This window comes from Hirundo rustica, chromosome 3, assembly GCF_015227805.2.
Source record: "Hirundo rustica isolate bHirRus1 chromosome 3, bHirRus1.pri.v3, whole genome shotgun sequence".
Classification (NCBI taxonomy): Eukaryota; Metazoa; Chordata; class Aves; order Passeriformes; family Hirundinidae; genus Hirundo; species Hirundo rustica.
In genome coordinates this window covers 22,502,313-22,515,410 of record NC_053452.1, presented here as the reverse complement: position 1 = coordinate 22,515,410, position 13,098 = coordinate 22,502,313, and the positions used below count along the sequence as shown (strand labels likewise).

At 38.8% G+C, this 13,098-nt stretch overlaps 1 protein-coding gene across 7 annotated transcripts in view; it reads right to left on the bottom strand.

Annotated features, from left to right (window-relative positions):
* Positions 1-13,098, bottom strand: part of PTPN14 (protein tyrosine phosphatase non-receptor type 14) — a 110,227-nt gene that overhangs the window by 23,492 nt on the left and 73,637 nt on the right. For all 7 annotated transcript variants that reach the window (XM_058419602.1, XM_040057470.1, XM_040057471.2 and 4 more), the window contains 7 exons: positions 12,526-12,596; positions 10,778-10,865; positions 8,298-8,386; positions 6,627-6,714; positions 5,903-5,985; positions 3,562-3,619; positions 254-332 (listed from right to left, as the gene is read on the bottom strand). In XM_058419602.1, coding sequence (XP_058275585.1) covers positions 254-332; positions 3,562-3,619; positions 5,903-5,985; positions 6,627-6,714; positions 8,298-8,386; positions 10,778-10,865; positions 12,526-12,596 — 556 coding nt within the window. The remainder of the gene's footprint in view (positions 1-253; positions 333-3,561; positions 3,620-5,902; positions 5,986-6,626; positions 6,715-8,297; positions 8,387-10,777; positions 10,866-12,525; positions 12,597-13,098) is intronic.

Genomic DNA, 13,098 nt, shown 5'->3' with positions numbered 1-13,098 from the left:
GCTCACTGAACTGGAATACCAAGTTTAAGGTCCATATAATCATACACGGATATTTTAGGGAAATTTGAAAACTGAAATTGGACTTCAAACAGAAGACTTACTGCAACATTAACTATAAAACTGCTAGTCCTCCTGCAGCAGTAGCTCCCATTTGACTATGATGGCATTATAAATCTAGACATAAGGCTTAGGAGCTTCTTTGCATACACATAAAATTGAAGTACATTAAAGGGAAAATATATGCTCTAAGTACCTTGTGAATTATGTGTTTCAGTGTAGTGTTCTCCACACTGGACATGCATAGGAGGCAGTATAAAAGGATGTTGTCTTGGCTGAAATAAAAGCACAAGGAAATAAAAAAGCATTAGAACTTCATTTGCTACAATTTTTGCAACCAAAACAGGAAAAATGGTTCTGTGCCCTTTCCATTGAATACTGCTCTTTCTTACCCAGACAGACACGTCTTGGCATTTCCTTAAAGAACAGAGAATAATTTTTTGTAAATTGCGTGCTAAATTTTGTTACAGAGCCCAAAGCTGACCAGTTAAGACTCCTTTAAGCTCATCCACCTCAGAAAAAAAACATCCACAGTTCCAGCTTTTAAAATTCTTCACATTTTTATTAAAAGCCCTTACTCTTGAAGAATTAAACCCAAACAAAACAGACACTTAATCAGGACAAAACCAGACATGGAACAAATTCAAGGACTTAGGACACTGTTATACAAGCAATAGGACCACATATAGACTTAAAGGAACTCTGTAAATTATATGAACATTGAATTCCGTGGATAATGAACTTGAATTTACATTAATAATCTGCACTGAAACAAAATTTTTTACACAAGTCTCAGAGGGGGCAATTCAGCATTTAATCAGCATGATCATTTACACAAAATAAATCAGAGCTGATGCCACATTCCTCAACTTTGTCCCTTGGTAAACCGATGTGTTTTGCAATTTCTACTTTGCCACCTGCACCGCAATGTCCTGTCTGGTGTCACTGAACAATGTGTATGAAAACATATTTCAATATATGCAGTAAGCAGAAAGACAAGGAAGACACTCCTGTCTCATGAATGTCTTCCTTAGCAGCAGAATAAGGGCTTTTCATCCAGGCTGACTCACGTAGCTCAAACTATTAAGGAATATTGTGGATGCCCAAGGCAAAAAACCCCACATAATCTTCCTTTGCATGCACATGCACCAAATGAGCACCATGCGTGTCTGCTAGCGAAGAGTAGGTGGGGAAGGGGTGAGATTTACATTTTCTATGGAAATGGTGAGAAGGAATGAGAATCAAAGATACTGAGCTCAGTGTGAATTCTTGCATACAAAATAGCTGTGTTAAGCCAGAGCTGGAAAACATCAAGAAGTAGTTTTGCTACAAGAATTACTTCCAAAGGAATAAAACCCTAGTTTCTCTGAACAACCTGGGCCAAGGAGACTGCTGTTGACAATTTTAGTACAGGAGCTGAGGCTGGAACTAACCAGGATGCTGGAAAGAGAAGTGACTTCTAATAAGAATGTACACATGTGGAGCAGAGAGTTTTCTTTGTGATCGATGTTATGAAAGGTATCTGCAAGAAATTTGGAATTTTAATTCTAAGGCTCATCTGCCTCCTTTGAAAAAAGAGAACCTTGGGGTCAGCAGAACAACAATATCCAAATTAATGATGACCTGGATTTTTTAAAAAATCAGGTAATTAAACATACCATTATATTAAGATCTCCTACACTGAGGGGGTTTTTCTGGAAAACCAACATCGCTGGGTGGTCTGACAGGAAAAAGAGACAGCAGAAACCATGCCAAAACCATATAAAGGGTCTTGATCTGAAAGTAAAGAACATGATCCCTAGTGAAGTGGCAGAGCCTCACCCCAAAGATTCCACTTCACTTCCCGTTTCTGCCTACTGATTTATTGCTACACAAGACAAATGAATAGGTAGGTGTATGAAGGTATGTGCAGTTCAGACAACAGTCAGGAGGGCTTTTTTTTTCCTCCCAAAGAGAACTGTTCCAACAAGTTCACAGAACAATTATGAAAAAGGCAGCTGAAAGTTCACCGTGAGCAGTTAGCAGCCCAGTGCACTTTTCGATTGATGAACCCACATTCTTCCTCTTGATCTTCCTGCAACTTTGGGGATTTAAAGCTTATTGCATGCTTATGTTTAAAACGAAGTGGCAGCAGGATTTGTTTTTTTCTTTTGAAAGAGCAGATTTTCATTTTTCATATATAATTTAGAAAGCAGCTCACTTTCCCCCCTTGTGATATAACAGAGGCTGAAGCATAAAAATGCAAAGCACAGTTCATTTTCTCATCTTCAGTTTTTCACAGTCATTTCCAGGGACCTAACTCATAATATGCCACAGAGAATGCAATACACAGCCTGTGTATTGCGTCATGACATCTTAGAATCACCTTTACAATGGAAGGACAAACAAATCTGGAGGCAGCTACAGCAGCTTTCCTGCCAGTGCCTGGGAAAAAGAGTGCAACTTTTAGATCTAATGGATTGTATACATACACACAGGAAAACAACCTGTGTTGAAATCTGCAAGGACAAAGCTATCCTAAAATCAGTACCTGCTCAAGCTTAATTTGGGAACATTTTCACAAGCTGTAACCACACTGTGGGGATATGAAAACACTTGCCCTCATCAGCTTTCTGCCATGCAGCAATAGGGTATTGGACTTTTCACTCTGGAGAGGTCTACAAAGTAGGTACAACCTATACCTCACATGAAAACTGGCAACCTGCATAGAGATAATATTGCCCCCTGTCTAAGGAACAAGCACTGCTGAACTTAGAATCTGTTAAATAAGATTAAAAAATACTGACATGCTAGATGTAAAAATTTCATCCAAAAAGAATTTCTTTAGAACAGATGGGAAGAAAAAAAAAAAAAAGAAAAGACTCACACATGTTCGTTTTTTTGTTTGTTTGTTTGTTCGGGTTTTTTTTTGGTAAATAGTTCAGGAAAAAATGACCCATTTTTGTCAGATTGATAGTGTTTCTGGAGATTTGTTAAATGGAAATAAAAACAATTTAATAAAAAAGCTGAACCACAGTCCTGACTGATTCTAATAGTTTAACTTAATTTAACAGTAACTTCACACATAAAATAGGGTCTTAACCCGAGAAGCTGGTAAATTGTAAGTAGTCTTTATACAAAAACATGAGGATTGAAGAAATGTGAAATAGAACATTTTATAATGACTAGATTTGATGCATAGAGCACAAGACACTTCAAATTCTTTCTAGAGGATTATTTCTTTATGTATTGAAATAACCTCAATCCAGCAGAAAAGATGCTCACTTTCTGCAAGGCAAATAAAAATATAATGCCTTGAAGACTGTAATTTTTACTGCGCAGAGGTGATATTATCCAGTTAATCAATCTGGGCAGTCACACCCTGGAAACTCATTCCAGTCATACTGCCAACAAGAAATGAGTTAATGGGCTTATTTGAAATTTAGAAAGTAGTTCATCTTACACAATGCCTCATCCCATTAGAAATGGTATAGATACTCTTAAAGACCTCACAGTGGCACATACCAAAGATGACCTACTCCAGGTTGGCCGTCGTCGGATAGGGGGAGGAGAATTTGATTGTCTGTGGAGGAAAAAGAGATATGATAGAAACCACAATATCTCAATTCTGAGTCAAGAACGAATGGGAAAAACAAGACGTGAAGAATCTGTTCATGTTGCTCATTACTGAGATTTTCAGATATATGGATAAATGAAAATAATTCAGGTTCTCCTTTAAATACGGGAGATGTTCCCATTCCAAACTATACATGCCTTTTGTTCATTATCTATCTGGCTCACTTGAAAACACATAAAAGAAAAAATTTGGTTTAAAATGAATTTTAAAAGTCTCTTAAGTAAAAAAACTGAACATGGCACACAGGTACAGTCTCAGGTGACTTAATGGGGACATTAAAACAAGGACAATCTTATGAAATTGATAGCAATCACTCCAAAGCAACGCACACAGATGAGGAAAAGAAGGATAAAACCCCAACTGGTTAGACAATACTAGCAGAGCCACATACAGTGTTAGAGTAGCCAGGTGCAGTGGAAGGAACAAGGAGTGTAGGAGGAAAAAAATATATGAGGAAGGGAAAGAAACAAGTTGAAGGAGGTAGAAATATAGTGCTTACGTGAAGAGAGGAAAGGTGGAATTTGTCCTCTTAGGGTTTCTGATCTGGTGAATGATGTTATGTGCGATTAGAGGAAAGGCACACAGGAAAACAACTATCATTTTAACACAGAGGGCAGGAAAATTATTTGGCTAGAAAACACACATCAGCATATGCTGTCATTGATATCTGTAGCTCCAGCACACAAGCTTATACCACACGAGACCGTGGCAAGGAGAGCATTTCTAAAGACAAAAATACATTGAGACTTGTTATTTTGCTCTTTGACTTTGTGATATTTCCTACCTTTATTAGCCCAAATATTTTCAAGTTGCCTATGAAACTGCCACATACAACATGTTTGTAGGACTCACATATTTCTGGTTCAGTGTTTAGGAAGAATCATGATCAAAAGCTACGGCTTCTGCAGTTGGGATTATGGGATGACTGGTAACAGAAAGTTCTCTCTGTTGACCCCAACACACAGCTTCAAAGGGGAAATATCCCAAGGTGACAGACTACAGCATTTTGTTTTCTTTCTTGATTATCACAGGAGAAACGATCAGGACCTCCCTTTGAATTCAATCCCTCCGGAACCATTAAAATTGAATTTAGTATTGGACAAATGAAATCCATTATAAACTGCTAAGAAATGTCTTTTCTGGTCTTCCACTCACATCCCAGGAACTGTAAGCAACATGTAAAATCTAACTAACATCTCTTTTCTGTAAGTGAAAAGATCACTCAGAGCAGTTCACCTGATTGGACTCTCCTATGCTTTAACTCACCATATGTTAATATAATATGTGCACACGTGAAAGACCTTCCAATCTTCCTCTCATCGTTTTGGCTTTATTTTCCAACAGATGGCATTACCCAGCTGAACAGATGGGATGTCCAGCTCTAACTAGAGTTGTTGATAGAGATGAGGCTTCTTCATGATAAGTTTTGCAAGAATTTAATGTTCTCTGCTATACACGCCCAGCATACCACAAAATTTTCTCAAAACTCTAACATTTTGAAAGCCAAATTCATCTCAATCTGAAAAAGTGTGCTGGTGTAAATGAAACATCTCAGATAAGAAACAGACTTTTGAATTACAGCTCCAGCCTAATGAATTCTCCCTTCAGTTAGAAGGAATCCACCTGTGTGAGAGGACTACCTCAAGGCCAGTTTCTAAGAAAGTGCTCAAACCAGAGCCTAAAGGAGACTTCAAGTTTAGATTTACAATCTCTGCTGTGTTGTGGCAGTACAGCTACGCAGATTAATGCACCCAGGTGTCCTTCCTCATTCAGTATGCATAAGAGGCAGATAAATTATCCTGCCCAAACTAGAAGATGACAACCTGCACTTTCCAGTGCCCTTAGCTGCTGGATGGGCAGTGCATCTGCTGCTACACCTCACATTTTGACATGATAACATATGTCACCTTTCATTCCAGTTTAGACTAATACTCTGGGCTATCAACAGCAGACACCAAGACCTTCAATTCAAGACTCCCTGTAGGATTTGGGTGCTTGGGGATCATCAAAGCTCACGAGGCTCAGAATGAAATTCATTCTCAACTGTCTGTTCTTGCTGTGGGTTAAAACAAAACAGGGGAAAAAAAAGGGAAAGGGGAAAAGAATAACTGACATACATGACTCGGGAAAAAAAAAAATCCCCAAAACCAAACAAAACCAGACATGCCAAAACTCAGACCAATTTCAAAGCAAGGTATCAGAAAAGAATTGTGAAGCAAAAGTACTTACTCTGTGCAGATTTTGTTCTGTTTGTAAAACTTGTGTCTTGACGCAAACAGACGTGAAATATATTTGGCATTTTCAAGATCATCCTTTGAAAATGAGAAAAAACATAGGGGAAAAAATCATTTGTTTTGTTATTTTTATCAAGAAGTGACTTTTTTTTTAAAAAAAAATCTAGTTACAGGAATGCTTGGTGAGGTCTACCACGCAGAGAATTTGGGTCTCAAGAGCATTGAAGGCGTAGGATTACTGAAACCCAGTGGTGTGCTTTTACACACTGCCACTTCACTGCTAAGGCACAGTAGGGGGAGGCCTCAATAATAAAATGGCTCAAGCTTGCTGGTCCAGTTTCTATCCTGGCCTTGGTTCAGGGAGATGTGGAGTGATTTCAAACAGCACAGAACAGCACCGTGGCCCTGTGAGTTCCAGTACCTGCACACACGGTAGCTCATGCCCAGTTTCCACTTATGCTGCTGTATTTTTGCCATTCAAAACTCACTTCAGTTTTTTTTTTTGCAGACTTCCTAGCATAGGATATTTCAGGACGTTTGGAAGAAAATGCAGAAATTAATACCTAAATGAAGTTCAGAGCTCTTTCTGCATAAAGTACAGCATGAGCTGTGAGAGGGGCGGTGTTATGCAAGTGAGCCTCTTTGGGAAAATGAAATTTTAAAGGTTTATTTTTACATAAGAAAATTCCATGATGACACTGATCAGATCTTTTTCTTACTGTGTGAAAGAGTACATTCTCTTCTTTGTTGATCAACTCTAAAACAATTGAAGACTTGTTATGAGCAATATTCCCAATGTCATTCCACCTGCAGAGTAAAAAAATGCATTGGAGTTTGCCAACACATACATTCAAACATTTCACAAACACAGTAAGAATCCCTTAGTCAACATCAGTCTCATTTTATGGGAAAGGTTTTCAGTAACTTTTTGGTAAAAAACTTGGTCAGGAAAGTAAGGAAATCATGATTAAAAGCAAAAGGATATTCAGCTCTTAACCCAAAGCAGGAGAATTAAAAGCTCTCTTTAAAAACACAAATTTGAAGACTCACAATAGAAGACACATTGAAAACACATTAAGGATAATGATTTTACTGAACTGTGGCATTTTGGAGTTGATTGATTCTAGCCACATGTAATAGAATTTTTTTTTTTAAGTGCCATTCCTCCCCAAATGCTGTTTCCACCTTTCATTCAGTGCCAATTTTTTTCTAAAGAAGGTTAAGTTGACAACATGGTTATGTAGGCTATGCATAGCATGTTAATACTCTGGCTTTATGTTTGCAACCTTTTTTTTTTTTCCCAAGTAATTGTCAGGTTGCCCAAGATCTGAGTTATAATCTTCTTACAAATAGCTGACAGACATTTGCGTACATTGCATGCAATCCACGGGGATGGAAAGGACTTGTTTGTTCTGTTTGCAGCATGCATTCCTCTTCATGTCATGGCAGGATGCTTGCAGTGCAAATTTCCAAAGAGTGAGAATCCCAGCACCAACTCTCATTTCTATTTGTAAAGAAACTTCTTGCTTTTGTCACCTGGCCCAGTTAAAGGATTATCTGATTCCTTTTCAAAATTAAATATGCAAAACACCAGCAACAGGGAAAAGGGAACACTAACATTTTTTAACCTGACTAATGAGAGCTCTTTTGAGGCAACCCTCCCCCCAAAATTCCAGTTGAAGTCTGATATAAGCCTTAGCTACTGACTGAAAATCCATGCTCCTCAAAAAACACAACTTTTAGGCTGCACAAAATTCCTACTCTAATCACAGGGATTAGGAAAAATCCACTTCAAGTAAACAGCAACAGTAATAAAAATACCCTCTAGAAGAGTAGCAAAGAAGAGCAAAACTATCCTCCCTGGAATCATGGAGATTTCTAGCAACATTTTTGTACAGAAGAAAGTTAATGGATAAGTCATTCTTATTAACCAAAACAGAAGAAGAAGAAACAATAGAGTGACACAGCCATGATTTTCAAAATCACAGAATGAGAAAATTCAACATTTTTTTGGTGGGGCACCCAAATGTGGCAACCAGATTTTCAGAAGTGTTGAGCTCTTAGGCTGCCAGCTGTGAGGTTTAGCAGATTTGCATTCAGAAGCATCAAAGAAGAAGACATAAAGACAAGAGAAGAAAAGGGATCAAAGCCTTGTAAACTAGAACAAGATACATGACAGGCTACTACAACTTTCCTGCCATCCAACCCATTCACAGACATTAGAAATTATTCTTTATCTAATCTGGGCCAAGAAACCGATCCTGAAAACAGTAAGGTTAGTTAGAGGATTGGAACTATTACAGTCACATATGCCAGTAAGGGAAAAAAAATTCCACACATAGAGCTCTGGAAAGAAACTCGCTTTAAATACAAAAGACCCTCGTTTTTACCTATAAATCACAGTTGTCCTTCCAATTCTGTTTTTTATGAAGATTCCCATGAAGAAAATACCAAGGTGTATGTCACTTCCATGGTTATCCTGCAGAGAAAGGATAATAAATTTAATTTAATAAAGAAACTGGTCAATACGTTTATAGGAATGCATGCTGAAGTACCAAAGAGAAGCCTTTTGGTGAGGATGCAGGACTAACCTATACTTTGCTGCTTGATTGGACTCTGATTTTCAGTATTTCAGAGCAGTAAGCACTTAAGTGGATTCATTGTGCTGATTAGTGAGAAGAGAAGAAGGCTAAATGAGCTCAAAGTTCTCCTCTCTCAAACACACTCAGACCACAAATTGGTATTTATTGTATAATATCCCACATCCTGTATTTGTGACTACAGCTATCTAGAGCCTGTAGGAATACCGAAAGCAACAGTTGTCTTTCACAGCCATGGTATTTCTCCAGACATCTGTTAAAACACGTAGAGATTTCAGAACACCACACCTGGAGACGGAATCCCTCTCAAAAGCTCTACTCTTCACACTTCCTCCTTTAAGCACTCCACGTAGAAGTTCACAGCATGTGACCCCAAAAAGTATTTCTATCTGTATGCAGATACATCCTCCACTGATTTTCAGTTGTTGGGTTAAATATTCAACTGCACACACAGTTGAATATTTGAAACAATACAATAAAAACAGTGCAAAAACAGCGGACTCGTAGAAGTCCCTATTGCTTTTACACCTACCCATGTATCCTTGTAGGCTCCTGTTTGAAAACCATGTGCTCCTGATCCATTTTGCAAGCAGATTTCTTAACTTTTTCCTTTCTTTTGGCTACAAAAGCTTAATGCTGTTGACAAAGAGCTTTTTCTACATTTATCAATGAGGAAGAACAGTTCCCCCTCAGCTGCATATATAGTAATTGATTCACACTTTAAAGGGGTAAGCAGAAATCACGCTAACACCACCAGTGTGATTAGAAAGCATGGCTAGAAGGAAGGATATGAGAGAAGTTAATGCACTGTGCCTGCACACACTGTAAAAGCCATCAGGTGCCCCTGCATTTTAATAGACCAGATCAGAGCTGCTCTCCTGGCCTTGCTGTGCTTGATCCTCAGGAGGCAATGATGGAGTCTCTGCACCTGTTTAACTACTGAGTGCTAGGCCTTTTGCAAACAAGCCATGGCTGGAAATTCATCCACAAGCTGAGCCAGCAGTTTAGCCTGATTAGAGTACAACACATTCTTCTGTCTTGTGCCAGAGGGACTTTTACAAGGCAAAAATTTAGGAATGCGTGGGGGAAAATGTATGTATTTGTATACATACTAATACATATATCTACATGTGTGCGTGTATACACACAAATACCCACATGGAAAGAAAGACTCGTAATTCTAATAACATTTTCCACCAGGAAAAAAAGAGAAAATTTTCATTTTCCCCATTGAATGCAGTTCTGTCTGTTTCCACAGCCAGCATGCTGCTCCTTGACGCAAGGCTCTGCCATTTTGCAGAGCACCCACTCCACTGTTCATACTTACCTTACTGCCACATGCAATAATATCTAATGACACTCCCAATACAGAAATCTTTTGCAGTGGTGTGCAGCATTATTCCAAATGAATCTGAGGAAAGCTTTCATTTCATGCATTAGCAATAAACATTACAAAATTTTTTTAGCGAGTTGAAAGTTTTTTGCCATTCAAGCTCCTCCCCTCCAGGCCAATTCTGAGATTGGCACAAAAGGATCAATTTTGACTTCAGCAGGAAGCTTGTTTTGTTTGGTGTGCGTCTGCATTTGTTTTTAAATTCCAAGTCATCTTTAAGTAGCAGGAAAAACAGTCACAATCCAGCACTTAGAGTGGCTGGGCAAGAAGAAATGGGTCGTGTTGGGAACAGCAGTTTTCAGTTTCTCAGCACAGCTTTATCATGGCAGCATGTGCTCCATAAGGCCACACATCCAGACAATCCATGGCAGAATGGGACTTCCAGTGAAGGGGAAGTGACTGCAAATGCAATGTAATCCCTGAAACTACCCCTTATTAAAAATGTGTGGAGAACCTATGTGAACATATAGGAAACTAAGGAAAAGTGAAGTTAATGCTTGTTAAGTAGCAACTTAAAGACACGAAAAGGTCTCATTTTCCTATCACATTAAATAAAGATGACCAGAGCTGAGATTCATTTGCTCTGGCCACTTTCCCATAGACAGAAGATGAAAGAAAAGCAAGGAGCATCTCTCATTCCCAAGATGGTACTCCCTTCTGTAACAAGGATGTCCATGGAAGAGAAGTAGCACTATAGGCCTAAGTGACCCTCCTGCTGCAATGTCCTTTCAAACTACCAGCAGTCACTTCACCCTCTGGAGCAGTTAAACAAGTCCTGTCTCTTTTGGACAAACATGACTTGCACACAGACCAAAAGTCACTGTGGAGTTCTGCATCGTTTGACTCAGAGGTTTCTTTGTAATATACACTAACATACCTTCACAGGGAAAATCTCCTGTCCAAACCCATCCAGACGTTCCACTTCATTGATGTACATTAGCTCAGCCTCTGCTGCTGTAATGCCACTGCAATTAGATTAACAAAAGACAACAAATAGTTCAATATCCCACACACACACACACAAAAATACTAGCAAAAAAAAAGTGAGCTTCACAAACCACTTGAGAAGACACTTTGGAAATGCTGCCTAGAAATGCACAACACAAAGCCAACTTTCAACATTAGTGTCATTGTCAGCAAGGGGGGAAATTTTACTAAATGTCACTAAGGTATAAAGCACAGTTCAAATGACAGGAGGAACAAACAGAACTGATCACATGACTCAGCTTCTTCCACACACATCAAATCTTTTCCAGGCTTTATTAAAACACCGGGCTGTGGATAGTTTTGGGTGGAAAACTTGAACCATTAGAGGTGCTAATCTGCCTGAATATTATACAAGGCCACTGGAGCTTCTTAAAATGACTTAAAAGGAAAGCCCTAACATTTCCAAGTTGTCTGTTGAAAAACACAGGCACTAAATCCCAAAGTTGAACAGATTCTCTTTCATAAGAGAGAACAAATCAGCTGAAAACTTTTACACATGGGTCTACACACGCTCCTGTCACAGCTCAGGAATTCAAACAGATTTCAATTCTCAAAAGCAGGTCAGAATAGATGGCAGGTTGCTCCAAAAGAAGGCCACTATTAATTTTTCTCCTCTTTGCTCCTCCATACCACAGTTTACAAACAGAAATACAGGAACCAGACAAATACCTGGGAGAAGGGAGGTGGAATGAGATCTACCTGCTGAAGTGAGGGGAAGTATTTGCTCTTTCTGTTGCAGAAATAGCACTATAGAGCACAGCAAGTGGGAAATCTTTCCTTTCAAGTCTGTGAGTTAACCGAGATCACACAAGCAGCCCATGGCAGGGAGAGAACAGAACCAAGCCTGTTCATGGCCAGCTTGGAAGCTAGTCCTTTGGTTGCATCAAAGGCCCAGGTTTGCATTGAAACTCAAAACTGAGAACGGCCTTAGACTCAGAGACCGGTATTTGTCCTTTTACAGCCATTTTTCCTCATGTAATGGGGAATGCGGCATCCTTCACATAATATTCCAATTGCATATGACTGTGGGCACTGCCATTTTTCCCATAACAGCACTCTAGAGGTTTGAACACTTCCACCACTGAAACACCTGGACAACATGAAAGACGCCTGCTCACAAAGAAGGGTTTTTTTACTGAAGCACTAATGCACACACTCCTAGCTCATTAACTAGTAACACTATACTGTGTCTTCTTGAGACTTCAAACCCCGTTCCTGTTATTTTCATTTCCATTACACTGGGGGCATTTGTATCCCCTTTCCTCATGAAAGAGACCCTCGGATCGCTGCTGATCAAGTCACACAGACTTTCACCATCAGGATTCAAATGAAATCAAAAAGAGAAAGGAGTCTACTGCATAGCACAAGTAGTGTTACTACTCACTCATTAAACCCAAGGGTGTAAATGCTCGTTAGTTGGGATTAAGTTCCTCAGCCATTTTGTGTTTACAAAAGGCAGATAATCTCCTGTGATAGACTAATTAAAAATCCAGAGACACAAAGCATAATAGAAACATGAAGATAAACTAGTTAAACACTGCCAGGCATAGGAAGGCAGGGAAGTACTAGAACGATGATAAAAGTTTTGTTTGTTTTTTTTTTTTTTTAATAGCACAAACTTTATCATGTCAGGCTCACCTGTGAGTTCGGTGTTCCTGAGCAACCTTTTGAGTCAGCTCCTCCAGGACAGCCTCATCCTGGGTCCAATCCTGTAAGAACACAAAGTAGCATCAAAAACTAGTCAACCAAAGAGAGAGGATAAAATGGCAGACAGAAATTATGACAGCAGATGTTTCAAGACTTGCAGTTACAGAGATGCTGTCACTCACAGCATTGAAAATTCAAGGCATGGGATGCTGAAAATATGTGAGAAGAACACAAAAGTCCAATTTTTTTATACCTTCTTTTGAGAGGCTAAAGAGATACTGTTAAAAATAGGGGTAAGGTCCTTATCATTCTGTAATAGAGAACAGAATATAGAACGCAGATAAAGGATCTTTTCCTGGATAAGTACTGAACAAATCCTTAAAAATTTAGAAATCTACAAAATAATACATACCTTTTAAAAGTGGTCCAAAATAATACAGACCATGAAAAATGAATTCATGAGTATTTTTTGACCTGTAACATAGGAGTACTCCCTTCCTCATGTTAAAGGGATTGAAAGTTTTGCTACTTCTTCAAATACTTCAAATACAATTAAAACCTACT